Source organism: Saccopteryx leptura, chromosome 3 (assembly GCF_036850995.1).
Source record: "Saccopteryx leptura isolate mSacLep1 chromosome 3, mSacLep1_pri_phased_curated, whole genome shotgun sequence".
NCBI lineage: Eukaryota > Metazoa > Chordata > Mammalia > Chiroptera > Emballonuridae > Saccopteryx > Saccopteryx leptura.
This window is the reverse complement of record NC_089505.1, coordinates 82204361-82231587: the sequence shown is the minus strand read 5'-3', so window position 1 is coordinate 82231587 and position 27227 is coordinate 82204361. Positions and strand designations below refer to the sequence as shown.

The window sequence follows — 27227 nt, the reverse complement described above, 5'->3', positions numbered from 1 at the left end:
GTGATTTGGTGTAACCAGTTTATGCCATTCTGAGGGAACTTCATGTTTTAACTGAGTGCCAATACCATGTGAAGATTAGATTAACTATATTTTACATAAAAGCCCCCTAATTAAGGCCCAATTACCAGGGTGTAACAGGGTTACTCTTTTTTTCTGGTAACTCCATCTGTCAACCTTATGAAGCCCATATGTGACTTACGTTTCAGGTGTGATAGTGCAACTCAATGACATGAGCTGTGGCCAAACCAAACATAAGTAGCCAGGGTGAAGATCAAGTCGGCTGCCTGAGATGCCAACTCAGACTCCACATGGCCCACGACAACCATTTGGCAACTGCCGCAAAGCTCTGTGCCTGTCCAAGCAAGTTTGTTGGGGACCCCACAAAAGCGACAACCTAAACTGAGCCGGCCACTCATCTTAACCATGACTGAATTAAAATCTATGGTATGTGGCTTAATATGAGTGTATTTGCCTATTCAATTGACTCCTAATTACTTTCATTTTAGGTCGTGAACTACCTAACGAACCCAGCTATAAATTAATTATAACCAACTAAATAGTTTAGCAAAACAAGCCTTTTTTTTTGAACTTCAGATTTTGTAGGAAGTCACATACAACCACACTTTCACTCCAGGTAAGCAGGTCCCTTTCTATCCCTGCCCAACCCTGAAGTCTGGTGACCTCCTCTGTGACTCAGTCCTCAGTGCTGCCTCTGATGAGCTCTGTGACCTTCCACAAGGATGCTGTGCCCTGGGCCTCACTGTCCTCATCCCCCTATTCCACTCTGTTCTCTCTCTGAGCAGGATTTAACCAGTTAATAAAGCATAACATGCCTGACCAGGTGGTGGCGCAGTGGATAGAGCATCGAATTGGGATGCGGAGGACCCAGGTTTGAGACCCAGAGGTCACCAGCTTGAGCGCGGGCTCATCTGGTTTGAGCAAAAGCTCACCAGCTTGGACCCAAGGTCGCTGGCTTGGGCAAGGGGTTACTCGGTCTGCTGAAGGCCCACGGGCAAGGCACATATGAGAAAGCAATCAATGAACAACTAAAGTGTCGCAACATAAAACTGATGATTGATGCTTCTCATCTCTCTCTGTTCCTGTTTGTCCCTATCTCTCTCTCTCTCTGTCTCTGTCTCTGTAAAAAAACAAAAAACAAAAACACATAACGCAGGCTGTGACCCTCTCAGTTCACAATCTTCCATGGCTCCAAGGACTCTCAGAATGAGGTACAACCCTCAGCCTCTCAGTGAAGACGTGGCTGCACCTCAGACTGTTTCACGAAGACAGAAGAGGAATCTCAGTTTTCCGGGTCTCTCCCGGGTCCACAGCCCCTCAGCCTGTCACTGCTGCCAGCTGTTACACCGGGTGTCACCCAGGAACATATCACGGTCCGGGACGCTGGGGCCGGGCTGCAGGACGTGACCGGTCCCTGGACCGGGGCTCCCAGTTCGGAGGGATAAGGCGGTGAGGGTCCCCGGGACATGCTCACTTCAACCGCGCCTCAGCGCGGCCTCCGCAATCGGACTCTCCGGCGGAGCGGGTGGCAGAGGTGGATGAGGAGAAGGCCCGGCACCATGGTTCGCTGTCTGCCCTGGTACGGGTCCCCAAGTATCGTCAGGGAGCCTCACACTTGCCGCAGGAACTCCACTTTTTCACCTTTCGCAACCAATCTCACCATGACTGGAAGCTCCTGACTCAGTGAGACTCCGTGGAGGGGAGAAAATGCCAGCGCTAAGGAGACAGAAGTTCCGCCTTACAGTACAGCCAACCCGAAAATGTGCATTCTGGGTAATGAAGTTCCTACAGTCCAAAGAGGAGTTCTCTAATTCCTTAGCCTGCTACAGGAGTGGATTTGAGGGCATATACCCAGTGGATGGATTCAACTAATTTAACCACCGGTTTTCTGTCCTAATGACGGCTTTCAGTATTAAAAAAAATATACCAAAAGGTAGTTTATTATTTCATGCATTTAATACTTAAACGAGAACAATAAAAAGGTACACAAAACTATATTGTTATAACTTTTAAAATATTAATAAAAATAAATAATACATGAAATAACAATAAAACTCTTATTTAAGATATTTCCACATTCCTTTTTTCTGAGACACAGAAAGAGATAGTGAACAGGGCAGACAGGGACAGAAAGACAGGAAGGGAGAGAGATGAGAAGCATCAATTCTTCATTGTAGCACCTTAACTGTTCATTGGTTGCTTTCTCATATGTGCCTTGAGCAAGGGGCTCCAGTAGTGCTAGTGAACACTTACTCAAGCCTGAAATCTTAGACCCAAGCCAGTGACCTTGGGCTTCAAGCAATGGGGTCATGTGTATGATCCCATACTCAAGCCAGCAACCCAGGGCTCAAGCTGGTGAGCCATCTCTCCATCTAGCGGTTTCGGGAATTCGAATATGTGTCGTCTCTGTCCCAGTCTGATGCTCTATTCACTGCGCCATCACAGATCAGGCCTACATATTGCTTCTTGATTGGCATCTGCACTTGCAATTTTTCTCTCCTATGGAAGGAATGAACATTTCTACATGCCCAAGAATAAGCTGTTATGCAGACAAACATTAAAAAAAGAGTAAGAAGTGTAAATTTGTGATTTTTCACATTGGGTGGCTGCACAGGCACCAACCTTAGAGACAACCCTGATTACAAGTGACATTTGATAATCTGGTTCACCGAATTCAACAAAAATTAGACATTGGTACTGCTGAACTGCTGTTAACTCGCTGAGTCCCACCACTGCATATTCCCCGAGAATACATTCAGACTACTAAGTGTGCTCTAGCATCGCAGGTAGAAGTGATTTCTAGGGCGTGGTTGTCACTGGTCCTATCGTGCAGCTTCCCTTGCCTGCTGGTGTTGCCTTTCTTTCTTCAGGATGTGCTCTTTCTGACTGCAAGGCATCTTGTTTCATGATGCATAGGCCATCTGCCATCAAAGTTTTTCATGCAGAACATGACTGGGACAGGTGGCTGAAGTTGTTCATGCTATCTGTCCTGCTTCAGTTCAGACCCTTATGCAAATTTAATGTAAAAAAACACGAATATTTATGGTCATCTGCCTCGAGTATATCAGAAGTCTCAGCTCTGCCTGTGCCAAAGAGGTAAGGATTAGGCTGGATTTGAACTGATGATTCTGCATCTTATCTATTTTAAACAATAAAGAACATGTTGGGAACATCAAAGACGTGCAGTTACAGGCATTCCAGAGACAATGCTGGTTGGGTTCCAGACCAACCAAGGAAATATGCCAATAACACTAGTCACATTAATTTGTAATTCCCCAGTGCATATAAAATTTATGTTTATAACATATATTACTGTAGTCTATGAAGTGTGGTATAAAGTTATGTCAAAAAATAGTAATGTACAAGCCTCGGTTGGTTGACTCAGTGGTAGAGTATAGGTCAAGTATGTGGATGTTCCAGGATCAATTTCCAGCCAGGAAACACAGGAGAAGCACCCACCTGCTTCTCCACCTTTCCTCCTGTCCTCTCTCTATCTCTCTCCACCCCTCATGCAGCCTGGGAACTGAGGAAGGCTCTGTGGCCAATGCCTCAGGTGCTGGAATAGTTCTGATTGCAACAGACCAATGCCCCAGATGGGCAGAGCATCATCCCCTGGTGGGAATGCATGATGGATCCCGGTCGAGTGCAAACTAGAGTCTGTCTCTTTGCCTAACTGCTTCTCACTACAGAAAAATACACATACACAAAAAGTAATGTATACACATTAAGTTTAAAGTCCTTTATTAGGCCCTGTCTGGTTTGCTCACTCAGTTAACGGCACTGCCTCTAAATAACCAGGTTGTGGGTTTGATGTCCAATCAGGACACACATGGGATACAACCAAAGAATGTGCAACTGAGTGAAACAGCAAATGTTTCCCTCTCCTTGCCTCATGTCTCAGAGCATGGATGTTGCTGATTTGATTCCCTGATCAGTGCTCATAAAGGAGCAGTTCAATTTTTCTCTGTCTCTCCCAGCTTCTCTCTCAAAACAAAAATAAATAAATAATATTTTATTGACTAAAACAGAAAGCAAACTATCATCTGTACCTTTCTTGTGATGCAATGTTTTTGTGGGTGGATAGTCCTGTTTAATGTTTTAAAAAATGCATTTATCAATGAAGGTCAATAAAGCGCTTCAAGTCAAGCAAGGTATGGCTGCATTAGACAATCTGGAAAATTTTACTAGGCAAATCATCTAGTTACACCATCATACATACAATAAATATAACACAAGAATGTAGCTCAATTTCTTTTCTTTCTTTTTCTTTTTCTTTAAGTGAGAGGAGGTGAGATAGTGCAACAGACTCACACATGTGCTGGACTGGTATCCACCTGGTAACCCCGTCTGAGGGCCATGCTCCCATCAACTGAGCTATTTTTACTGTCTGAGGCTGATGCTCTGATGAATGAGCTATCCTCAACACCCAGGGCCATTTTTGGAGTCACTGGCTGTAGGAGAGAAAGAGGTAGAGAAGGGGAAGAGAGTGAGGGACAGAAGCAGATGGTCATTTCTCCTGTATGTCCTGACAGGAATTGAACCTGAAAAACCTACACACTGGTTCAACGCTCTATCCATTGCTCCCACTGTCCAGAGCCACAAACTGTAGAAATAATGAAAACCAGAATGCATACCCTAAGCATAAATGAGAGTGTATTTAATAATAATTTCAATACCAATAAAAAAATAAAATTTTGAAATAATAAAGAAATTAAATTCTGGCAAATTTATTGGTATTTTGGTTAGTAAGAAAATACCTGTGTGTGTGACCGGTGTAGGTGCAGTGGATTAAGTGTTGACCTAGAATCCCAGTTCAAAATCACATGGTCACCATCTAGACTGAAGGCTTGCCAAGCTGAACACAGTGTTACTGCCTTAAGCCCAGGGTTTCTGCCTTAAACAAGGGGTAACTGGGTTGGCTTGAATACCTCCCCTCCAAGTCAAGGCACATACATGAATAACTAAAAGTGAAGAAACTATGAGTTGACTCCTCTCACTCTCTCTTCTCCAGCCTCTCCTCCATCCTGTCTTTCTCTCTCTCTCTCTCTCTAATCAATAAATTAAAAAATGCTTCTCTAATTATCACAAGGGAAGGTAACTTGTGACCTACACACATATTTAAAGATTTACAGGGGAGAGGATGATATGTATGGCATTGTAAATGCAGTAATATTAAAAATATAGTCACAAATTACATTTACAGAAATTTTAAAAGTATCATATTTCCCCATGTATAAGATGCTCCCTTGTATAAGATGTACCATAACTTTGGGACCCAAAATTTGAAAAAAAATGTATTACATAAAGTTATTGAACTCAAGTTGCATTTATCATTAAAATTCATACAACTCCTCATCACTGTCAAAACTCCCATCCATTAGTTTGTCCTCATCTGTGTCTGATGGCAAGTCACTGTTTTCATATATTGCCTCGTCCTCAGTTACATATATGGCATTTGAAATGCCACACATCTTAAATAACTTCACAACAATCTCAATCTTGATATTATCCCAGGACCTTTTCACCCAGGAACAAACTTCTACAGTAGTTGGTTTCTTCATTCTTACTGCTTGTGTCAAATTGTTCCCAGAAGCCTGACCTGTGGTGGCGCAGTGGATAAAGAGTCGACCTAGAACGCTGAGGTCACCGGTTCAAAACCCTGGGCTTGCCAGGTCAAGGCACATATGGGGGTTGATGCTTCCTGCTCCTCCCCCCTTGTGTCTCCCTTCTCTCTCTCTCTCTCTCTCTCTCTCCTCTATCAAATGAATAAATAAGATCCTTTAAAAAATTTTTAAAAATTGTTCCCAGAAGACTTCATCCATTGGTTCCATTCATCTCTCATGGCAGCTTTGAAGGGTTTGTTGATGCTGAAATATCAAGCCCCCAGGTGCTCCACCTGAGCCAGTGACACCTTGCTCAAGCCAGTGACCTTGGGCTCCAGTCAGCGATCTTAGGCTTCAAGCCACATACCTCAGATTTTCAAACCTGGGTCCTCAGAGTCCCAGGTCAATGCTCTATTCACTGCACCATCACTGGTCAGTTTATTCAAACATTTAATATGTGTAGTGAGCCTGACCAAATGATGGCACTGTGGATAGAGTTTCAGACTGGGACGCGGAAACCCAGTTTTAAAACCTTGAGGTCACCGGGTAGGGCCCAAGCTTGATGGCTTTGCAATGGTCACCCAGTCCACTTTAGACTGCTTTTTAAGGCACATATGAGAGAGCAATCAATGAACAACTAAGGAGACGCAACAAAGAATTATTGTTTCTCATCTCTCTCCCTTTCTGTCTGTCCCTATCTATTCCTCTCTCTGACTCCATCTCTGTCAAAAAACAAACAAAAAACGTGTGGTGACATGATAGTCTGCAATTCTTAAGGGCATTTTAGGAACATAAACCTTTTAAAAAATAAATTTCATTCCCCTATGTACCTTTTTTAAAAGATTTTATTAATTTTAGAGAGGAGAGAGAGATGGGGGGAGGAGCAGGATGCATTAATTAGTTGCTTCTCCTATGTGCCCTAACCAAGCAAGCTTGTGTTTCAAACCAGCAACCATAGCATTATAGGTCAAGGCTTTATCCACTGAGACCTACACGTCATGCAGGAACATTAACTTTAAAATCAAATAAAATTTTATAATTAAGAAATTATGCCTATGTGTATATGTAATATGTATTATAAAATGAGTACTTCTGCACAAAACCTATTTAAATTTTTTGAGCAAATATCACAGCAAAATAAACAAAAACTTGAAAAACATTAAAACTAGCTAATGTAAGATTTAAGAAAAATCGAAAGTCTTATCAGAAATTATAAAAACTTTAAAAAAAATTTAAAGTCTCTAGCACCCTGCAAATGGCACAACAGTCATATAAGTGTTCAGACACTCAACCAAACTGTAAACACAAGAAAATTTTGTTAGTTTTTTCTTATCCATGGAATGTCTTCCGGATGTAATAAAATCTTTCTCCTCTCATTTAAATGTGAGCACTTAAAACCCTCAGGAACCAAGTTTCTCCTTCCTGGGTGCTGTTCTCCTTTTTTTCTACAGCACCTGTTACCTTATAATTTACTATAACATAGAATTCTTTTTAACTGTGTTTTTTCAATTTTTTTCAGAGAGGAGAGAGATGGAAAGAGGGAGAGTAGGGGTACAAGCAGGAAGCATCAACTCCCATATGTGCCTTGACCAGGCAAGCTCAGGGTTTCGAACTGGTGACCTGTGTTTCAGGTTGATGCTTTATCCCACTGCACCACCACAGGTCAGGCAGATTTTTTTTTGACTCATAGGGTAGCACTTTTTTTTTTTTAAGTGAGAGGAAGGGAGCTACACAGACTACAACAGGTGCCCTGACTCGGATCCACCTGGCAACCCCCATCTTGGACTGGTGTTCAAATCAATCAAGCTATCTTCAGTTCTTGAGGCTGAGCCACAAGCTGCAAAAAAGGAGACAGAGAAGAGGGAGAGGGAGGAAAACAGAAGTAGATGTTGGCTTCAGATGGTAGCTTTTCATATGTGCCCTGAATGGGGATCAAACCCAGGATCTGCATGTTGGTCCAACACTCTATCCACTGAGCCAGCCAGAGGGCCATAGGCTAGGTATTAATAAAGGCTCTAAAGAAGCTAGGTAGTGAACAGATTTATTTATTGATGTATAATGCAGACCTAGGTGAACCCCTGAAGCAGTTGAGATGATTAGATGATTGTTGAAGCAATGAAACATGTCACCGTGGCTCTCCTTCCCATGCGTCTAAATTTTTCTTCTCACACCTTACAACATATTTCTCTCTTCACTATTTTTTCCTCAAATTCTCATGAATTTAAGGACTCAAAAATTGTAGAAACAGCCTGACCGGGCGGTGGCGCAGTGGATAGAGCATCGGACTGGGATACGGAGGACCCAGGTTCAAGACCCGAGGTCGCCAGCTTGAGCGCAGGCTCATCTGATTTGAGCAAAGCTCACCAGCTTGAGCCCAAAGTCGCTGGCTCGAGCAAGGGGTCAGTCTGCTGTAGCCACCCCCTACCCAGTCAAGGCACATATGAGAAGCAATCAATGAACAACTAAGGTGCCACAACGAAGAATTGATGCTTTCCGTCTCTCTCCCTTTGTGTCTATCCCTCTTTGACTGTCACTAAATAAATAAATAAATAAAATTATAAAAAAAAATTGTAGAAACAATTTCATTTGTAGCCAATTTTTAGGAGACTCACAGCTCACGTTATTTCTCTCATCTTAGAACTCAGTCCTTTATTACTCATTGATACTTATCAGTTCTCAAGCATCATAGAGCCTTTTCTTTTCTAGCTATTTGAGTAATCATTATAAACCCACATTAATACATTTCTGTAGTTTGCTTAACCGTAATTCCCTTCTAGATATAAATTTAAGACCCCCAGAATACACTGTCACTGCATTTCCAGGTGAAATAATCATTTTCTGAAAAGGCTGAGAGATCCTGGGATCAAAACTCCATATATCAAGTACAGATGCCCACATTCCAAATCTTCATGAATACCAACATTGAAGCCATCTGGGCACCAAATGTAAAATTGCTTTGTAACCATTATTTCCAAGTACTAGTCTTATCCTCTCAAGTTTGGAATAGCCCCTATCTCAGAAAATTTAGTAAAAATTTTATGTGCAGCCTGCCCAGGTGGTGGTGCAGTTGAAAAATCATCAGCCTGGGACACAAAAGATACACGTTCAAAACCCCAGGGTCGCTGAATTGAGCACAGGCTCAACACCCTGAGTGCCAGGTCTCTGGCTTGAGCATGGGATTATAGAAATGATCTTACGGTTGCTGGCTTGAGCCCAGAATTCAAAGCCTTGAAGTCCAAGGTCGCTGGCTTGAACAATGGGTCACTCGGTCTGCTGTAGCCCCTTGGTCAAAGCACATGAGGAAGCAATCAATGAACAATGAAGATGCCACAGTGAAAACAGACACTTCTCATCTCTTTCCCTTCCTACCTATCCTCTTTCTGTCCCTCTCCCTCTCTCTAACTTAAAAAATAAAATTACACAAAAAGTTGCACTAGCTTTATTTTCAATATTTAAACATGAGAAATATTGAATAAATCTCCATGAACAAATGAACAGATAAAGAAATAATGATACAGTAAAAGAATGTCAGGAAAAGGAGCTATCTACATAACATTAATGAATCCTTAAGTATTTATGCAACATAAATATTAGAAGAAAAAGCAGTATTATTCCCATCATACATAGTCTAGGAAATGCAAAATCTATTACACTAGAAAGTAAATCAGCCCTGGCTGGTTGGCTCTGTGGTAGAGCTTCGACTCGGCATGTGCAAGTACCAGGTTGGATTCCCAGTCAGGGAACTCAGAAGTGCCCATCTGCTCCTCCACCCTTCCCCCTCTTTTTCCCCTTGCTCTTCCCCAAGGCTCTACTGGAGCAAAGTTGGCCATGGTGCTGAGGATGGCTCCATGGCCTTTGCCTCAGATGCTAGAATGGCTACAGTTGCAACAAAGCAACGCCTCAGATGGGGAGAGAATTGCCCTTCAATGGGTTTGTCAGGTGGATCCCGGGCGGTCACATGCTGGAGTCTGTCTCTCAGCCTCCCTGCTTCTCACTTCAGAAAAATATAAAACAAAACAAAAAAGGAAAGTAGGCCCTGGCCGGTTGGCTCAGCGGTAGAGCGTCGGCCTGGCGTGCGGGGGACCCGGGTTCGATTCCCGGTCAGGGCACATAGGAGAAGCGCCCATTTGCTTCTCCACGCCCTCCCTCCTCTCTGTCTCTCTCTTCCCCTCCCGCAGCCAAGGCTCCATTGGAGCAAAGATGGCCCGGGCGCTGGGGATGGCTCCTTGGCCTCTGCCCCAGGCGCTAGAGTGGCTCTGGTCGTGGCAGAGCGACGCCCCAGAGGGGCAGAGCATCGCCCCCTAGTGGGCGTGCCAGGTGGATCCCGGGGCGCATGTGGGAGTCTGTCTGACTGTCTCTCCCCGTTTCCAGCTTCAGAAAAATACAAAAAAAAAAAAAAAAAAAGGGAAAGTAAATCGGTGAATACTTGGAGAGCTGTGAATGGCAGGGAGAGACTGTAAAAGGATATGAAGTAAAACCCATAGTGACAGTATTAGGACTACGGTGAGTTACAGTTTCACATATATGTTGAGGCTAAATATAAACCAATTTGCCCAATAACTTTTGGAAAATACATCTGTAACTATGTTTTATCCATATTCTCACTTCCCCTGAAGGGTCTTTTCTTAGTGACATCAAAAAAACCAAACAATGAAGGACTGTTTTTCAATCAATAGAAATGCTGCCGAGGTATAAAAAAATAAACATATCTGTAGATAACAGATACTTTTCTTTATCTTAGCTTCCTGCCTGGGTACAATATTTGATAAGGCACAAAAATTATAAAGCCATTGGATATTTTCAATGACAATGACTTCAACCACAAAAGATAAACATGGCAAGAAACCACATAATTTGTGTACATACTGATCCTGCAGTTCTTTTCACAGAAACATTTCTGGATGCACATTTACAACAGTCACAATCTTTCTAGCCTGTGCCTAGATTTGGACCCCCACAACCCCTATGAGGCCAGTGCTTCTGTAGCAATCGGGTTCCTCTTTAATCCCTATGGTCCTGCACCAAAGTGATCATTAGCCACGGAAGTGTAGACATTACAACACATGATGCCCTGTTTGGTAGGTTCAGTGGTAAAGCGTCAGCCTGGCATGTTGATGTTCATGATTCAATTCCTAGTTAGGGCGCTCAACAGAAGCACTCATCTGCTTCTCCACCCCTTCCTCTCTTCTCTCTCTCTCTCTTACTCCTGCAGACATGACTCGATTACACTGAGTTGGCCCTGGGTGCTGAGGTATACTCCATTGCATCAGCCTGAGGCGCTAAGAAGAGCTAAGTTGCTGAGCAATGGAGCAATATCCCAAATGGGCAGAGCATCGCCCCTTTGTGGGCTTGCCAGGTGATCCCTGTCAGGGTGCAGGCAAGAGTCTCTCTGCCTCCCCTTCTCTCACTGAATTAAAAAGAAGTGGAAACATGGCCATTGGCAATACTTTCAAAAATGACTTGTTTCACTTATACTGGCAGTCTTTGTAACAAGAAAAAAAATCCTGTGCTTTCAGAAGCAACTGATGTTGTGATACCTACCAACACTTCAAAGTGATCTCTGAGTCTCCTAAAACTCATGGCATCCAGGCTCCACATGAGGGCCACAGAATCTGGCAGGCTATTCTGGGCGGATATGGGCAACCATAAAAATTTGGCAAAAGCTGATTTTAGCACCACACTGTGCCTTCGAAGGCAGAAAAATTTTGAGACCCGTGTAAAGGTTCTTGACCTCTTCACACCTCTAGAGCCAAAATCCACTATATCCTTAATGATATAGTAAATAAAACATCCAATTAAAGATAAGTAAACAAATGGGTATTCATTATTTTATAAGCCAATGGTATATGGCTCTGGCATTTCTTGCATTGGTGACATCAACATTGGAAATATTCATCACAGGTATTTAGGGAACCCAGGTTCCTGAAGTCAGTCTGTCTACAAGCTGCCAGCTGAACACAGATGATGTTCTCTGAGGTCAACACTGAATCAGGTCCATGTCACAACTTATCAGAGTTAAATAAATGCTGACCCCCTAAGAGCACACACTATTAATTTCTTCCTACAAATCAGAGAAAAGAATCAGCTTCCCTAAGGACATTAGGATGGTGGCTGATGTAAACAGTGAGCACCTGTTAGATGGTACAGGTGAAATAAATACCTTTGGCCACAGAAATGTGAAAAGACATAAATCTGGAAAGAGTCCTGGCCACCTTAGAAAGTACAACATAGAGACACATGCTTTCCAACTAAGTAAAATATAAAAAATATCCTTACTATTAACACTTGGGTATGTAAAATTAAAATAAAAAAAATGGAGCCTCAGTTTCCTACACAGTTAACACTTTTTAAAAAAACTGTATATTTCTCATACTTCTAAGATTGTCCTCTAATATAAACTTTCATGTGTTCACACAGGTGAGAGTTGATAGAAAAAGTTTCCACATACACTGCACTGATAATGCCTTTATCTAGCGTGAACTCTCTGATGATAATGAAATCCAGTACTACTGGAAAAAGATTTCCCACATTCACTGCACTCAAAAGGCCTTTCTCCAGTGTGAACTCTCTGATGGCAAACAAGGTTAGAGCTACAGAAATAAGATTTCTCACACTCGCTGCACTTATAAGGTCTTTCTCCACTGTGAACTCTCTGATGACGACGAAAGGTATCGATACAGAAATAAGATTTCCCACATTCACTGCACTTATAAGGCCATTCTTTAGTGTGAACTCTCTGATGACGATGGAAAGCAGTTTTTGTGATAAAGGATTTCCTACATTCACTGCACTCATAAGGCCATTCTCCAGTGTGAACTCTCTGATGATAACTAAATTGAGAATTGCTGATAAAAGATTTGCCACATTCAGAGCACTGATAAGGTCTTTCTCCACTGTGAGTTCTCTGATGATACTGAAGGTAAGAGCTACTGGTAAAAGATTTCCCACATTCACTGCACTTATACGGCCTTTCTCCACTGTGAATTCTCTGATGACGATGTAAATAAGATTTTGTGGTAAAGGTTTTCCTACATTCACTGCACTCATAGGACCTTTCTTCTGTGTGAGTACTCTGATGATATCTATAGCTACTGCTACTGGAAAAAGATTTCCCACATTCACTGCATGTATAAGGCTTTTCTCCACTATGAACTCTCTGATGATACTGAAGGTAAGATCTATTGGAAAAAGATTTCCCACATTCACTGCACTTATACGGCCTCTCTCCACTGTGAACTCTCTGATGACGACGTAAATAAGTTTTTGTGGTAAAGGTTTTCCTACATTCACTGCACTCAAAGGGCCTGTCTTCTGTGTGAGTACTCTGATGATATCGAAGGCTACTGCTACTGGAAAAAGATTTCCCACATTCACTGCACTTATAAGGCCTTTCTCCAGTGTGAACTATCTGATGATAACGAAAGCCACTGCTACCGGAAAAAGATTTCCCACATTCACTGCACTCATAGGGTTTTTCTCCTGTGTGAACTTTCTGATGATACTTTTTTCTGGTATGCAAAGTCACCCGAGACCCTGAGGTTTCATCTGGCCTGTCCCTGGTATGTGTAGCCTGTTGTTGGACATGTCTAGATTCAATAACGATGTCCAGCCCTCTCTCCTGGCAGGTAAAGAGCATCTGAGACACATTGAAATTGTGGCCTTTTGCAACTGAGAGCCTGTTCACATGTCTTTCAAAATGCTTCTTTGTCATGTACTGATTCTCATGGTCCTGACACTTTGTACTGAAATAAAATAGTTCTCCACATGCGCCACATTTCAACAGCTGTGATTCCTGCTGCTTAACCAAGTTGAAAATGTCTCTCAAGACGAGGCCACAACTCTCACACGGGTGGCTCTTCTGGGAAGACAAGGCCAGAGTAGGATCCTTTGCCAGTGACACTTTTTCAGAAGCATTCTGTTCAGTGGGAGCCTCCACATCATCTGTTCCACAGCAGCAACCTGAACAAAAAGAAATGCTGGTAAATTACATGTTGACCTTATAGGAAAGATTTCTCAACATAAATGAACATCTGTCAGTTAGGCATGATTCTATGGGATGATTTCCAAGAAATGTAAGTTAAACTCTGAAGAAATGGTAGTTGCTTATTACTCTGCCCCAAAAGTCAGTCAGTGGTGGAGACCTCACCAAGGAAAGATGCCAGCATACAATGAGACACAAAAATAAAGGCTGGATCCACTACTTTTTCTTCCACAAAAGGCTTTTTGGAGAACTTTTTCTGCTGGAGTAATCTGTGCTCAAACTCATAAAAATCAATTATATTAGGCCACATGATGTAAACATCAATATAAGAGTTCAGTACATCAGGTGTTGGCGCTGCAGGAAGAGAAGAGGGAAGTGCAAACAAACAATCCCTACCAAGGACAGCAAGTACCCAGAACACTGCAAAACCAAGTAGTGCCCACAGTGCACATGTGAACACATGCATCCTCCAGGGATAGAAGGCACAGGGAAATGCAAATCCTAGGCCAGGTCACTGGGGATAGTGAGGCTCTTACCCAGCGAGGATATAAGCTCAAAGTTCTCCAGCATCACATCCAGGTACAGGCGTCTCTGAGCCTCATTAAGAAGGCCCCATTCCTTCCTGGAGAAGTAGAGGGCAATATCTTTGAAAGTCACCTGAACCTGTAGGAATTAATACAAATAAAATTACAACAGTATTTCTGAGAACCCACAATCCTTCTCCTTACATACCTTCCCCCATGCACAACTCCCTCCAGGACTCTCCAGTTCAGAGACAGCCCAGTCTGGTTACTGAATCTTATTGCCCTCAGCAACAACAGCTGGGCTAAGAGGAACGGCAGGTAAATGAGACCCAAGCCAGTGTTTTTCAACAGCTGGTCCGTGAATTGATTGACTAGGAATTTCATGTTGGTCCATGAGAAAGTTAATCACCCTGATATTACAGAAATATTACAGATACAATATTAGTCAAATTAGTTTATGATCAGGATGATTTCTACATTAGCAATAATTCTATTTTTACCATTCCCCAAGTGTAAAAAGTTGATCTAATCTCAGGGCCATGCCTGCAGGGCCTCATCCTTCCTGCCAAGAAATTCCACTGAGAATCCCACATTATGCTTCCATTCCACGGCCAAACGTGGGTTATGCTTCATCCTTAAATTCTTACACCAGGCTCTCAGACAAGCTCTAGCTGTACACACCATTTTGTAACCTCTACTTCCTTCGCATATATGAAACTAAAGTCTCTTTCAGCTCTGCCACCTTCTTGCTCCATACCACAGGAATCTCTGTGAACTCACCCATAAATCTTTATTATATGCGGCTTAAGTGTCTGTTGCCGATAGCTTATTGGTTGCTTGCGTAACTGTACTAGCCAATGGGGTGAAGTTGCCACGGCATTCAAATAGTCCTGCCTTCTGGCATGCCACCTCACAAACTGAGGTTAAAGATTGGAGCAATTATTATGCTGTTAAGAAATCTTAACACCAGAAGGGGTCTTTGCAATGGTATAAGACTAGAGGTTCTCCAATTGAAAAATAATGTCATAATAGCTAAGTCTTTGGCTCCTCTAAAGGTGAAATACACGTCATTCCAAGAATTGATTTGGCTCCATCTCAAACAGGGTTGCCATTTCAATTGAGACGTAGACAATTTCCTATAAAACTTGCCTTTGCTATGACCATCAATAAGTCTCAGGGCCAAATGCTTAAGCGTGTTGGCATTTTTTTACCTGAGCCTGCATTTGGACATGGTCAACTTTATGTTGCCTGTTCAAGAGTTCGTGAAAGAACGGACGTAAAATTAAAAATAATTGATGGTCCTCTGCAAGGTGAGCTTAAAAATGATGGAAAGATCCACACAAAAAATGTTGTGTACAAAGAGATCTTTGACATGTGAATTAACATTTTATTATTTAAATCACCTTTATTTATTGAGCTAGCGGTGGCTCTTAAGAAATGTACCGCCAGTGGTTTCCTTCATTGCACTCTACTTTAAGCAATTAAGCAAGTAGAAGGGGGAAACCCCGTGGGGCAGTAAGCAAAGGGGCGTCCTCGACGCCTGCCCTGGGTAATTCAGTTTGAATTAGCAGACACCTTTGCACAAATCATTTTAATTACAATTTATAATATCTAGAACAGCGGTCATTTCATATGACCGCCGGGCTTTCTAGTTTCATATATGGTATCCAGAGAGTGCTTAATGTACTCAAGCAGGATTCTGAAACACTGAAGCGGTCTAAGGGATCCCAAATCTAGAAAAAGCCCTAAATGAGGCTCTGATGTCATCCTTGTCTCATTTTGATCACTAGTACAATATTTTTCTCCCAGAAACCAATGCAAAGAAATGACCCCTTTCACTCTGCACTTTATGTGCTGTCCCTTCACAATCCCACAACCGTCTTCTCACCACTCAAACTTGGGTCCAGGCACATATGTAAAAGCAATTAATGAAGAACTAAGGTGCTGTAACAAAGAATTAATGCTTCTCATCTCTCCTTTCAGTCTGTCTGTCGCTATCTGTCCCTCTCTCTGTCTCTGTCACAAAACAAAACAATGAACCATGGCAACAACTCTGGTCCATCAGCACTCCTATGGTTATAGCACATGCCTTCTCCTGAGCTCCCTGCCACCTCCCTTAACCCCATTATCTGTTTTCACTGTGCAGACACACAGAGCCTGTTAAACCCAGGAGAGACCCACTCCTTTATCCTATGCAAATGCTCCATTATCTCCATTATATTGTAGATGCCAACACTGTCACTCTGCCATTTTACAGATATTAATCTAGAGTTCTCTGCTCTTTGTTTTCAACACAAAGAATGGAACCATCTGCTACCTGTTCTCAACTCAGTGGCATCTACAAGCATTTTGACATGCTGGCGACTCTCCCTGGGTTAACCTTCCAGATCTGTTTACATTTATCAGCACATATTGGGGCATGGTTATTTCACCTATAGCCTGCACTCGGGACACAGGGCTTCGGGGTACTGCATGGATTTCTGCATCCAAGAACTGAGAAAATAGCAAGAAAACAGTCTGGAGGTGAGGAAGGAGAAACCAGAACAAAGCAGAAGAATGGTGGGCCTGCAATGTCTGGGATCCTACACTCCAGCCTGTGACCTCAGTGTTCTTGACTGAGGGAATAAGACCAGACAGAAAAGTCTAGAAAATAACAGACCAGGGGTGTGGAATTTGCTTGTTATCAGTTACTGGAAAGGAAATTGCAGCTCCAATAAGAAGAATGAATGAAAGGATTATCAAGGACAGACCCTCCGGCCTCCTCTCTCCTTCCCCTCCCTAAGACATGAAAGTCATGTAGGCCTTCAAACAAAGAAGTCACAGAAATCTAGCATTTGTCACATGAAAGCTCAGGCTGTAAAGGTATATAATATGTAATAAATCTAACTTCAGGGAGCATGAGTTTTGTTGTCTATTTCGGGGTCATGCAGCTGCGCATGCTAAATAAATCCTACCTCCTTTATCAAGTTGTTGGGTGTTTTCACCCTCCTTTGATCACTGCACTAGAGGCATCAGGATCCCAGACACTACAAGGTGGTGTCAGGACCAGAGAGAATCGCTGACACCCAATCCTGAGTTGTCCAGTTTACATAAGTGGTTTTTCCACCTTTGGAACCAGTGGGAAGACATAACCACTACTCTCTAACCAGTTCTAGAGTCTAACCAGTTCTGACCTCCAGCAAACTTTTCTCTGGGACTCAGTCCTCAGTGCTGCCTCTTCCCAGCTCTGTGACCTTGAACACGGGCTCAACTCCCAGGCCTCACTGTCCTCATCACCCCATTGCAGTCTGTCCTCTCTCAGCAAGACTTAAGACACCTTGAAAACCCATGTTCCTCTCTGTTCACAACCTTCTATGGTTCCAAAGACCCTAAGAATGAAAGTAGAGGCCTCTGCCTCCCAGTCTAGACATGACTGACTGCTTGTAAGGCCAAGGGTTCCCAACATTGTGACCATTCCCATACAGGTTTCTTGCTGAATTCAGGCAGATGGTAAAGAAAGAGTGCAGCCCGAGGATGGTGGGCCATTCTCTTTATTGGTGTCTCCCCAAGACAGGAAAGCCACAAGAAAGCCAAGGAAAAGCAGAAACCTGCTTTTCTCCCAGAGGGCAAGAGATCAGGTGTAGCAGGAAGTGACTCAACAAAGGATAGTCACTCAGATAACTTATAAATGGAAGGAGAATTTATTAAAGCCAGCGGGGAAGGTAGGGTTTGTAGCTCCAAAACACGAGCTCCCCGAAGTTGCTTTTCTCACAGGTTATATATGATAGATATGTGAATTTACCAGGAATTTCAAACTGCCCTCTTGATGTTCCACTTATCTGTCAGACCTCACCTTTACTTACTGGACTATCAACCCTGAGACAGAGGAATTCCAAGAAGCTGGCAAGCCGCCCCAAGGAGGAGCATTCCAGACATACCAGAACTTCTAATCAATACCCACATGCTCAAGATTCTTCCTTACCCTATAAAATTCATCCCCCTAGCTTGTACTGGTGCCCTTCTCCCTAGAGAAGTGCCTGGCAGGGTTCCTTTCTTCCTTTCAATAAAGCCTGTTACTCTGGTCTTTTTGGACTCCCATGGATTCCAACATTTGGTGCTGAAACCTGGGACAGGGTACTAACTGCCTGGATGATCCCTCTTTGCTGTCCAAACTTACAACCAGGGAAGCAATGGGCAGCGGCAGCTCGTCCCAGGCTTACTCCCTGATTCTGTTTGGACGTGTAATTGTAGGTTGATTGGCTGGTAGTCTAAAGCTGTCCTGAACCCCTGCTGGACCAGACAGTAAGGAGTCTCTCCCTTCCCCTTCCCTGGTCGGCTTCTCTTTTCCACAAAATTTTCTCTGGTCGGACGGTTTTCTCTACATGCCTCACATTTTGAGGGGTTTGACTTTCAGACTCAGTAGACTGCACGAAAGACTAGGCGCCTAGCCAAACCTCTCCACTCTCTCAGACTTCCTGTCCTCAGATCTCCCTGACAGGTGGTGACAATCTCTATCAGGGAAGACTCCCCCACATGGAGATGTTCTCCTCTGGGGACAGTGACAAAAGGCAGGGACATCCCCTCTTGCTCACCTGTCTCCACAGCTCTTTAGAGTATAAGCCTTCTGACCAGACTCCTCTAGGATGTCTCATAAAAAAAAACTCACTAAGTTGGGCCTCTCTGACCTTAAGCCAAAAGGACTCATTTTCTTCCATAACATGGTGTGGCCCCAATATAAATTAGACAATGACTCCCATTGGCTTGAAAGCGGGACATTCAATTACAATATTCTGAGGAACCTAAATAATTTTTGCCACCGGACTGGAAAGGGCATCAGTATTCCTTACATGCAGACTTTTCTTCTCCCTTCGCTCCTGTCCTTAATTTCTGTGCCTTCTGTTCTACACGCAGGCCGTTTTTTGGCCAAAGAAACCGCACCTAAAGCCTCCGCTCCTAATCTTTCCTTCTCCGTGGACTCCCAATTCTCCTCCCCTCCTGCCTGATCCCCAGGGGCACCCCTCTCTCGGGATCCCTCTCTGGTCCCTCGGCAAATCTCTTCACTTGAGTCTCTTCCGTCCAGAAAGCCCCCTCCCCTCTCTTCGCTGAATCCTCTTTCTCATTCACCTGCAAATACCATTCTCTCTTTCTCCTCCCCTCCTGGCCAGGGCCCCCTCCCTTTTCCACTGTGTTCTTAGACCCCACCACCCCCTTAGAGAAGGGTGGCTCTGTCTCTTATTCTTTTTTGACCCATTCCCCACTCCCCACCGGCTTTGGCTCTATCTTATCCATCCTCCCACCCCACCGATTTCGGCTACAGCTATGCCCTTCTCCACCTCGTCCTCTCCCCTCTCTTCAGAGCTCCAAATCTTTTTGATTTCTCTAACCACGTGCGCCACCACTAGCACCTCAACCTCCTCCTCCTCTTGCAGATTCTGATCCTCCTTCTTTCCATCCAGCTGTTCACACTGTCCATCCGTCTGCTTTCCCTCTTCCTCCCCTCTATGCTGACAACTCCCTGCCATCTCGAAAAACTTAAAAAAGCAGAATTGTCTATTGAGCTGTGAGTAAGTAATACATTTTGTCTCTTTGTCAGAAAATACCTCTAATATAATTTTAATTGAAACATGTAAAGCGCGCTCATTTAAATTTCTTAATTTGTAATTTATATATAAAATCTTTGCTTAATGTGTAACTGTGTCTGTTTCTAAGGCCTTAAACCAATAATTACCCGCCTCTTAAATCAAGTCTTACTCATCACCACGGAATCTCCCTGCAATACACCCACCCTCCTGTTCGAAAAGCTTCAGGGGATTATCACCTCTTATAAGTCTTACACCTAATGAATGAGGCAGTAATTTCCCTCCATCCAGTAATCCCTAATCTCTACAGGTTACTGTCCTACATTCCCTCAATCACCACTTACTTCATGATCCTAGACCTCAAGAATGTCTTCTTTACCATTCCTATATACCCTGACTCTTACTTTCTGTTTGTTTGTTTTTTTGACACACCCTGACACTAATGAAGCCCAGCAACTTACACGGACTGTTTTACCTCAGGGGATCAAAAACAGCCCACACCTGCTTGGGCAGGCACTAGCTCAGGATTTAGCAGCATGCAATCTCAAAACTAGTACTCTCTTACAATATGTAAATAACCTACTCTCTGCAGCACTTCCCTTCCTGCCTCAAGTAGACACACTACCACCCTTCTTAACTTCCTTGCCATGAAGGGATATTGTGTCTTCTCTGCTAAGGCTCAACTTCACTCTTAGTCCGTAGTCTATCTGGGCATCGCCTTAACCCCCACCACCATATATGATCTATGGTGAGACCATAGTTTGATCTATGGTCTCACCATAGATCAAACTCAGACCCTCCACAGTCTCCAACCACCTAACACCACATATCAACTCTTTTCTTTCCTCAGTCTAATATGCTTCTTTAAACACTGAATTCCCAATTTGCTCTCTTAGTCAAGACCCTCAGTGAGATTTTCTGAGCATGGCTTTTAAGGGCTATAATGACCAAGGAAGTAACAGAAAAGGCAAACAAGGCCCAAAAGAAGTCAGAAAATACCAGATGGTGGCATACGCTCTTAAGGCTCCAGTGTCCTAAAGGGCTTCATAGGATTCCATTAGGGCCCTGCTCCAGAGTGAAAAGAAAGGTCATTGAACTAAAGCCTGCCACGCTTCCTGACTCCACTGGTTTACACGTCTGTGCTGTGGAAAGAAGGACACGAGAAGGTAAGCTGCCCCCTTGCTCCATGGAGGGAGGGTTCAGTCTCTTCTACCCTGCTCCAGCTACCTGTGACCTGACCTTGCCCAGCATGCTGGGAATTGCCACTGAAGGCCCAAGGTCATTGTTCACAAGCCTATTTTATTTCTTACCAGTAGCAAATAAGTTGATCTCATTTCTTGTAAACACAAGGGCCATCTACTATGCCTTGCCTAATATTTCAGTCTTATTTATCCCTCAAAGATCTCTACTGTGGGTATTGACAGTCTGATTTTGTTACTTTACTTAATATATAGTATCTTCTTTATTCCTCTTGTCTCAATGCCCCATGCCTACTGTAGGCTGGGACCTGCTGCTAATTCCGGCTAGAAGCAGTGGTCACTAGGACTTAAACTCTAACTGCAAAGTGTAGAAATGTAACCACCCTTTCCCTAATTATTTGCAGGATTTACATGTTACTCAGCAAACTGTTCAAAGACTGTCCAAGAGGTGGTTCCAGCATTATATCACCCAAGGACTGACTTTCACGTGGACAGGTCCACACACCGTGATCCTGACAACTCCCACTGCTGCTAAGGGCGACTATTTCCTCCACTCTGACCATCTGGAGCTCAGAAACAGAGAAACAAACCCGACCTCTTGTCCTTCTATTCTCTATTCACCTTTCAGCCTGCCTTACCCAATCAGGGGCTTTCTACTTGTGTGGGACCAACACCTATATATATGTGTCTCCCTACTAATTAAATAGAAACCTGTACTCGAATCAATCTCACCCCAAATATCAACCTAATCCCACCCCATGAGCCTCTTCCAGTTCCTAATACACTAACCATCAATCTAAGGACCAAACGAGCTATACAGGTAATTTCTCTTGTTGTTGCTTTAAAATTTTCTAAAAAGGTAGGTTTAGGAGCAGGGGGACTGGACACTTCCCGGTTTCATTTCTACTCTCTCTCTCTCTCTCTCTCTCTCTCTCTCTCTCTCAAGCCCAGCAAATTCGTAAACATGGAATTAGTGGTTTCACACAAACTGGGTGTCTTGACTATTGCCTCTCATTGATCCACTCACTCTTCTATTTATTTTTCTAACTTTTGAACCCTGCCTCTTATGTTTGTTCACTAGTTTCTTACAGAACCGCATGCAAACCTTCGCCAATCAGAAAATTGGAAAAAATCTACCTAACCCTACACACCAACCCTGAAACCTGCCCTCCCGAAACAGAAAAATCTGAAACACTGTATCAGCAAACCTCCTAAATCCTATCTTTCAAGCTCTACAGGTCCCCTAACTCTAAAGCTCTCCCTTATCCCTGAAGAACTAGGAGAATAAATAGCATTCACCTCTTAATGCTTCTCAGTCTTTTTACCCTTCACATAGTAAGGGGACAAGATTGCTGGGTCTTCTGGGCTGAAGAAGAGCCTACAAACGGACATGACACATTTCTTTTAGCTCAAGCTAACTGCTCTCTTCTGGGCTGCCAGGAAAGAATATCTCTAATTTTACCAAGGAAGAACTTTTACCCCCTGCTATCCAACCCTCATCTTTGCATTCCTATTCTCCAAATACTTGCCCCCTTTCTTTATCAAGTTCCTACAGGCCAGGATGAGAGAAATCTCTAGGATTACCTACAATCAAATGCTCCTACACTCCTATTCCCCAATAACCCAAGGAGAACTTCACGAGGGAAATACAAATAGGTAGGGATGACAGCAGGAAGAAGCCGCCCCTCAGCCTGAGAAGTTTCCGCCGAATGTTCGCCAAACCCCCTTCCTTTTAAACCACACATACTCAGTCCTTCTAAAACTTAAACCAACAGGTTCCCTATCTCTAAAAACCTCCACATGTCCTCCCATTTGAGAGGAACCAGACTAGTACATCTCATGAGGCTCATCCAGGAGACCATGTATCACCATGTCACTCTGTCTACTTGGCACTCGCAGCACGCAATTCACAATTATTATCTCGCAAAATTTTTTTACTTCCTCATTAAGGTTTTTGAAAACATCGCCTGGTTCAGACCTCACAGCATGGAGATTAATGACCCCCTTAACTAGATGGGGGACTTGGCTTGGCAAGGTTCCCTTCTTGAGTTCTCTCCAGAAGAAGCAATAATTTTTCAATTTTTTTGTTCTTTCTCCTCGTCACTCCTCACCGTATATTATAAAATTAATAACTGCCTTTTTTTTTTTTTTTTTGTATTTTTCTTAAGTTTGAAATGGGGAGGCAGTCAGACAGACTCCCACATGCGCCCGACCGGGATCCACCCAGCATGCCCACCAAGGGGTGATGCTCTGCCCATCTGGGGCATTGCTCTGTTGCAACCAGAGCCATTCTAGCACCTGAGGCTGAGGCCATGGAGCCATCCTCAGTGCCTGGGCCAACTTTCCTCCAATGGGAGCCTTGGCTGCAGGAGGGGAAGAGAGAGACAGAGGAAGGAGAGGCGGAGGGGTGGAGAAGTAGATGGGCGCTTCTCCTGTGTGCCCTGGGTGGGAATCGATCCCGGGACTCCTGCATGCCAGGCTGACGCTCTACCACTGAGCCAACCGGCCAGGGCAATAACTGCCTTTCTTTTATATGTAACCACAGAGTTTAGAAATGATAGATATGTGAATTTACCAGGAATTCCAAACTGCCCTTTTGATGTTCCACTTATCTGTCAGATTTCATCCTTACTTACTGGACTATCACCCCTGAGACAGAGGAATACCAAGAAGCTGGCAAGCTGCCTCAAGGAGGAGCATTCCGGACATACGAGGACTTTTGATTCAACACCCACATGCTCAAGATTCTTTCTCACCCTATAAATTAGCCCCCCTAGCTTGTACTGGTGCCCTTCTCCCCGGAGAAGTGCCCGGCAGGGTTCCTTTCTTCTTTTCTTTTCTTTTTTTTTTTTAACAGAGACAGAGAGAGAGTCAGAGAGGGACAGAAAGGGACAGACAGACAGGAACAGAGAGATGAGAAGCATCAATCATTAGTTTTTCGTTGCACGTTGCGACACCTTAGTTGTTCATTGACTGCTTTCTCCCATCCAAGTACTAACCAGGCCCGACCCTGCTTAGCTTCCGAGATCAGACGAGATCGGGCGCGTTTAGGGTGGTATGGCCGTAGACCATTGACTGCTTTCTCATATGTGTCTTGACTGCGGGCCTTCAGCAGACTGAATAAACCCTTGCTCAAACAAGCGACCTTGGGTCCAAGCTGGTGAGGTTTTGCTCAAACCAGATGAGCCCGTGCTCAAGTTGGCGACCTTGAGGTCTCGAACCTGGGTCCTCTGCATTCCAGTCCGATGCTCTATCCCCTGCACCACCGCCTGGTCAGGCTTTTCCTTTCAATAAAGTCTGGTCTTTTCGGACTCCCATGGTTTCCAACAAAATATATACTTTTACAGTATCTAAGCAATCGGCATGTGATTTCTTTAAGGTTTCCCAGGACTCAAGGAGAGTAGTAGGAAAGATTCGGTGAGGTCAATAAGGGGGAAAGGATTTCCAGATCACTGGCCATAGTTAAATACAGATCATGCTATTCTTGTTTTATATTGTAAGTGACTCTTAAGCATTCCTTGAGAGAACTATGAGATGTAGTTGATTTATCACTGCCTGACTCGGTTCCCTTTGCGGGGTCCTTTCTTTTGCATTTTATTCATTTCTTTCTACTTAGGTAAGAGGAGGCCTGCCCCTCCTTCCTCACAGGGAGGAAAAAGAAATCCTGCTGCACCTCCCAGTGGTGGGGGCAGAATCTTTCTTCCCCTACTGTTCGTTTCTTTCAAAACTTTCTGGTGCAAAACCGTCTCCTCCAGCACACATTAGCAAAAACAATGGCGCTTCTCAGGCAGGAATGCAACCCGCAATTTGCAATCAGCTGCTTTGCTCTGCGGGCCAGCACACACGAGGTAGCCCAGCGCCATTTTTAAACAATAAAAGTGAGAAACTAAATAAACATAAGATTTACAAACTCATTTGCCCGGCGCCGCACTCACCTCAGCCGGGCGCCTCAACGTAGCAGCCGCCATCGCCCTTGGACTCTAGGGAGTCCAGAACGCGCGGGCGCGGCGGGCAAACAGGTGGCTCAGGGCACGGAAGTCCCGGTACCAACCCTGGCGCAGGTCGCCCGGGAGAGCATCACCGAGACACACTTCCGTCTGCGTGCACGGACCAGGATTCTTGAATCTCCCGTTTTCCTTCCCCACGATAACCACCGCGACTCACCGTTCCAGAATCAATGACTGATCTTAAGAGTCGACCAACCACAAGCAAGAATAACCACGTAAGTCCCGCCCCTAAGCCTTGTACCTGAGCGAAAACACCGTTTGCGAGATCTTCTCTGGCGTTCTCTGCGGTCGACAGCGCAGCGCTTTCTGGGTAATGTAGTTCCTGGAGACCAAGGCGGTCATTCTTTCCTGCAGCTAAGGCTCGGACTCCCGCAGGTGTATTGCCGGGAAATTCAAGTGTCCCTGTCTAAATGACGTTTTGAAAATGGCCGGAAGCCTGACCGGGCGTTTGCACAGTGGAAAGAGCATCGGACTGGGACACGGAGAACACAGGTTTGAAACCCCGAGGTCGTCAGCTTGAGTTCTGACTCATCTGGTTTGATCAAGAGTCACTGGGTAGGCACTCATGTGCCTTCCAGTTAAAGCACATGAGAACAAAATGAATGAACAACTAAAGTCCTGCAATAAAGAACTGATGCTTCTCATCTCTCTCCCTTCATGCCTGTCTGTGCCTCTCTCCCTCTGTCTGTCTCTCTCTGCTTCTGTACAAACAAACAAACAAAATGACCAGAACGTCGCTGTTATCAAGCTCCTTCCTCACTTTGATGCACAGACTGCGCTTTAATAAGGTGACCAACTTTTTTACAATGAAATGGAGGATAAAAATTAATTGAAGAAAACAATATTGTAAATAAAAGAAATATTTTATTCATTGCAACATTAATACACTATAATATGATAAATGCGGCCCTGGCAGGTTGGCTAAGCGGTAAAGCGTCGGCCTGGCGTACAGGAGTCCTGGGTTTGATTCCCAGCCAGGGCGCACAGGAGAAGCGCCCATCTGCTTCTCCACCCCTCTCCCTCTCCTTCCTCTCTGTCTCTCTCTTCCCCTCCCGCAGCCGAGGCTCCACTGGAGCAAAGTTGGCCTGGGCGCTGAGGATGGTTCTATGGCCTCTGCCTCAGGCGCTAGGGTGGCTCTGGTTGCAACAGAGCAGCACCCCAGATGCGCTGAGCATCGCACCCTGGTGGGCATGCCGGGTTGACCCCGGTCGGGCGCCTGCGTGAGTCTGTCTGACTGCCTCCCTGTTTCCAATTTTAGAAAAATACAAAAAAAAAAAAAAAAAAAGATAAATGTATAATAAAAACATTTGTAATATTTAATAATGTAATTATGCTTACATGCCTATTAATTTTTAATAATCACTGTAAGAACAAAGTACTCATTAAATACAAATACATTACATCACACTCAATGGATTGACTCTGCATCAATCACTTGTGGACATTTACAGATTAGTCTTCCAATATCAAAAAGGAGGACATGTAGGAGGACACTTCTAGAGAGAGGATGTAACTTACAAAAAAAGAACTGTCATCCCTGGGAGAGGACAATTGCTCACCTTAGCTTTAGGGCAAGCAAGTATAAATTAAAATTTTTTCTTCTCTACAGATAATTTCTATGTAATAAAAGTAGATATCTTGATAAAAATAAGTAAAATACAGGAATGTCTAAAAAGTACAAAAAGTCATGGATTTAACCAATGACCGTCAACCAATTACTTCAACCAAATACATTCAATGACAGCTGGCACAATAGATAAAATTCCAGTGGAAAACATGACATCAGATTAAAAGCCTGAGTTGTACTGTCAGTTCATTCAGGCCAGGGTCGTTCCAAAAGTGGATCTCAATCCTCAGCCTTCAGTCTTGTGTTCTTTGGGAGAAAGAACTCAGAGAACACAACTGCGGAAGCAAGCATAGTGAAAAAAATTTTTTTTTCAAAGATCCATTTTAGGTTTTTTTTTTTTTTTTAAGATTTTATTTATTCATTTAAGACAGAGGGGGAGAGAGAGAGAGAGAGAGAGAGAGAGAGAGAAGGAAGAGAGAAAGGAGAGAGGAGCAGGAACCATCAACTCCCATATGTGCCTTGACCAGGCAAGCCCAAGGTATTGAACCAGCGACCTCAGCATTCCAGGTCGACGCCCCATCCACTGTGCCACCGCAGGTCAGGCGCATAGTGAAATTTTATAAGAAATACAGTACATATTGAACAAAGAGAGTGTGGGCTCACCCAAAAATGAGTGGTCAGATGGAGTTATTGGTTCAGATATTATTCCTGCTTCGTTTGAAGATAAAATAAAGTTAAGAGACAGATACATATAAAAGGTTAAGAACAGG

The 27227-nt window shown here is 43.8% G+C and overlaps 1 protein-coding gene across 2 annotated transcripts in view; it reads right to left on the bottom strand.

The window, feature by feature from the left end:
- Positions 1-25030, bottom strand: part of LOC136399468 (zinc finger protein 211-like) — a 175532-nt gene extending 150502 nt beyond the window's left edge. The window contains exons 1-3 of one of the 2 annotated variants that reach the window (XM_066374653.1): positions 24819-25030; positions 14139-14265; positions 9045-13580 (exon numbers count right to left, since the gene is read on the bottom strand). In XM_066374653.1, coding sequence (XP_066230750.1) covers positions 12088-13580; positions 14139-14265; positions 24819-24851 — 1653 coding nt within the window. In that variant the 5' untranslated portion in view covers positions 24852-25030 and the 3' untranslated portion in view covers positions 9045-12087. Of the gene's footprint in view, positions 1-9044; positions 13581-14138; positions 14266-24818 lie in introns of those variants that run through there. The other variant, XM_066374656.1, reaches the window with a different exon arrangement.
- Between the last annotated feature and the right edge of the window lie 2197 nt (positions 25031-27227).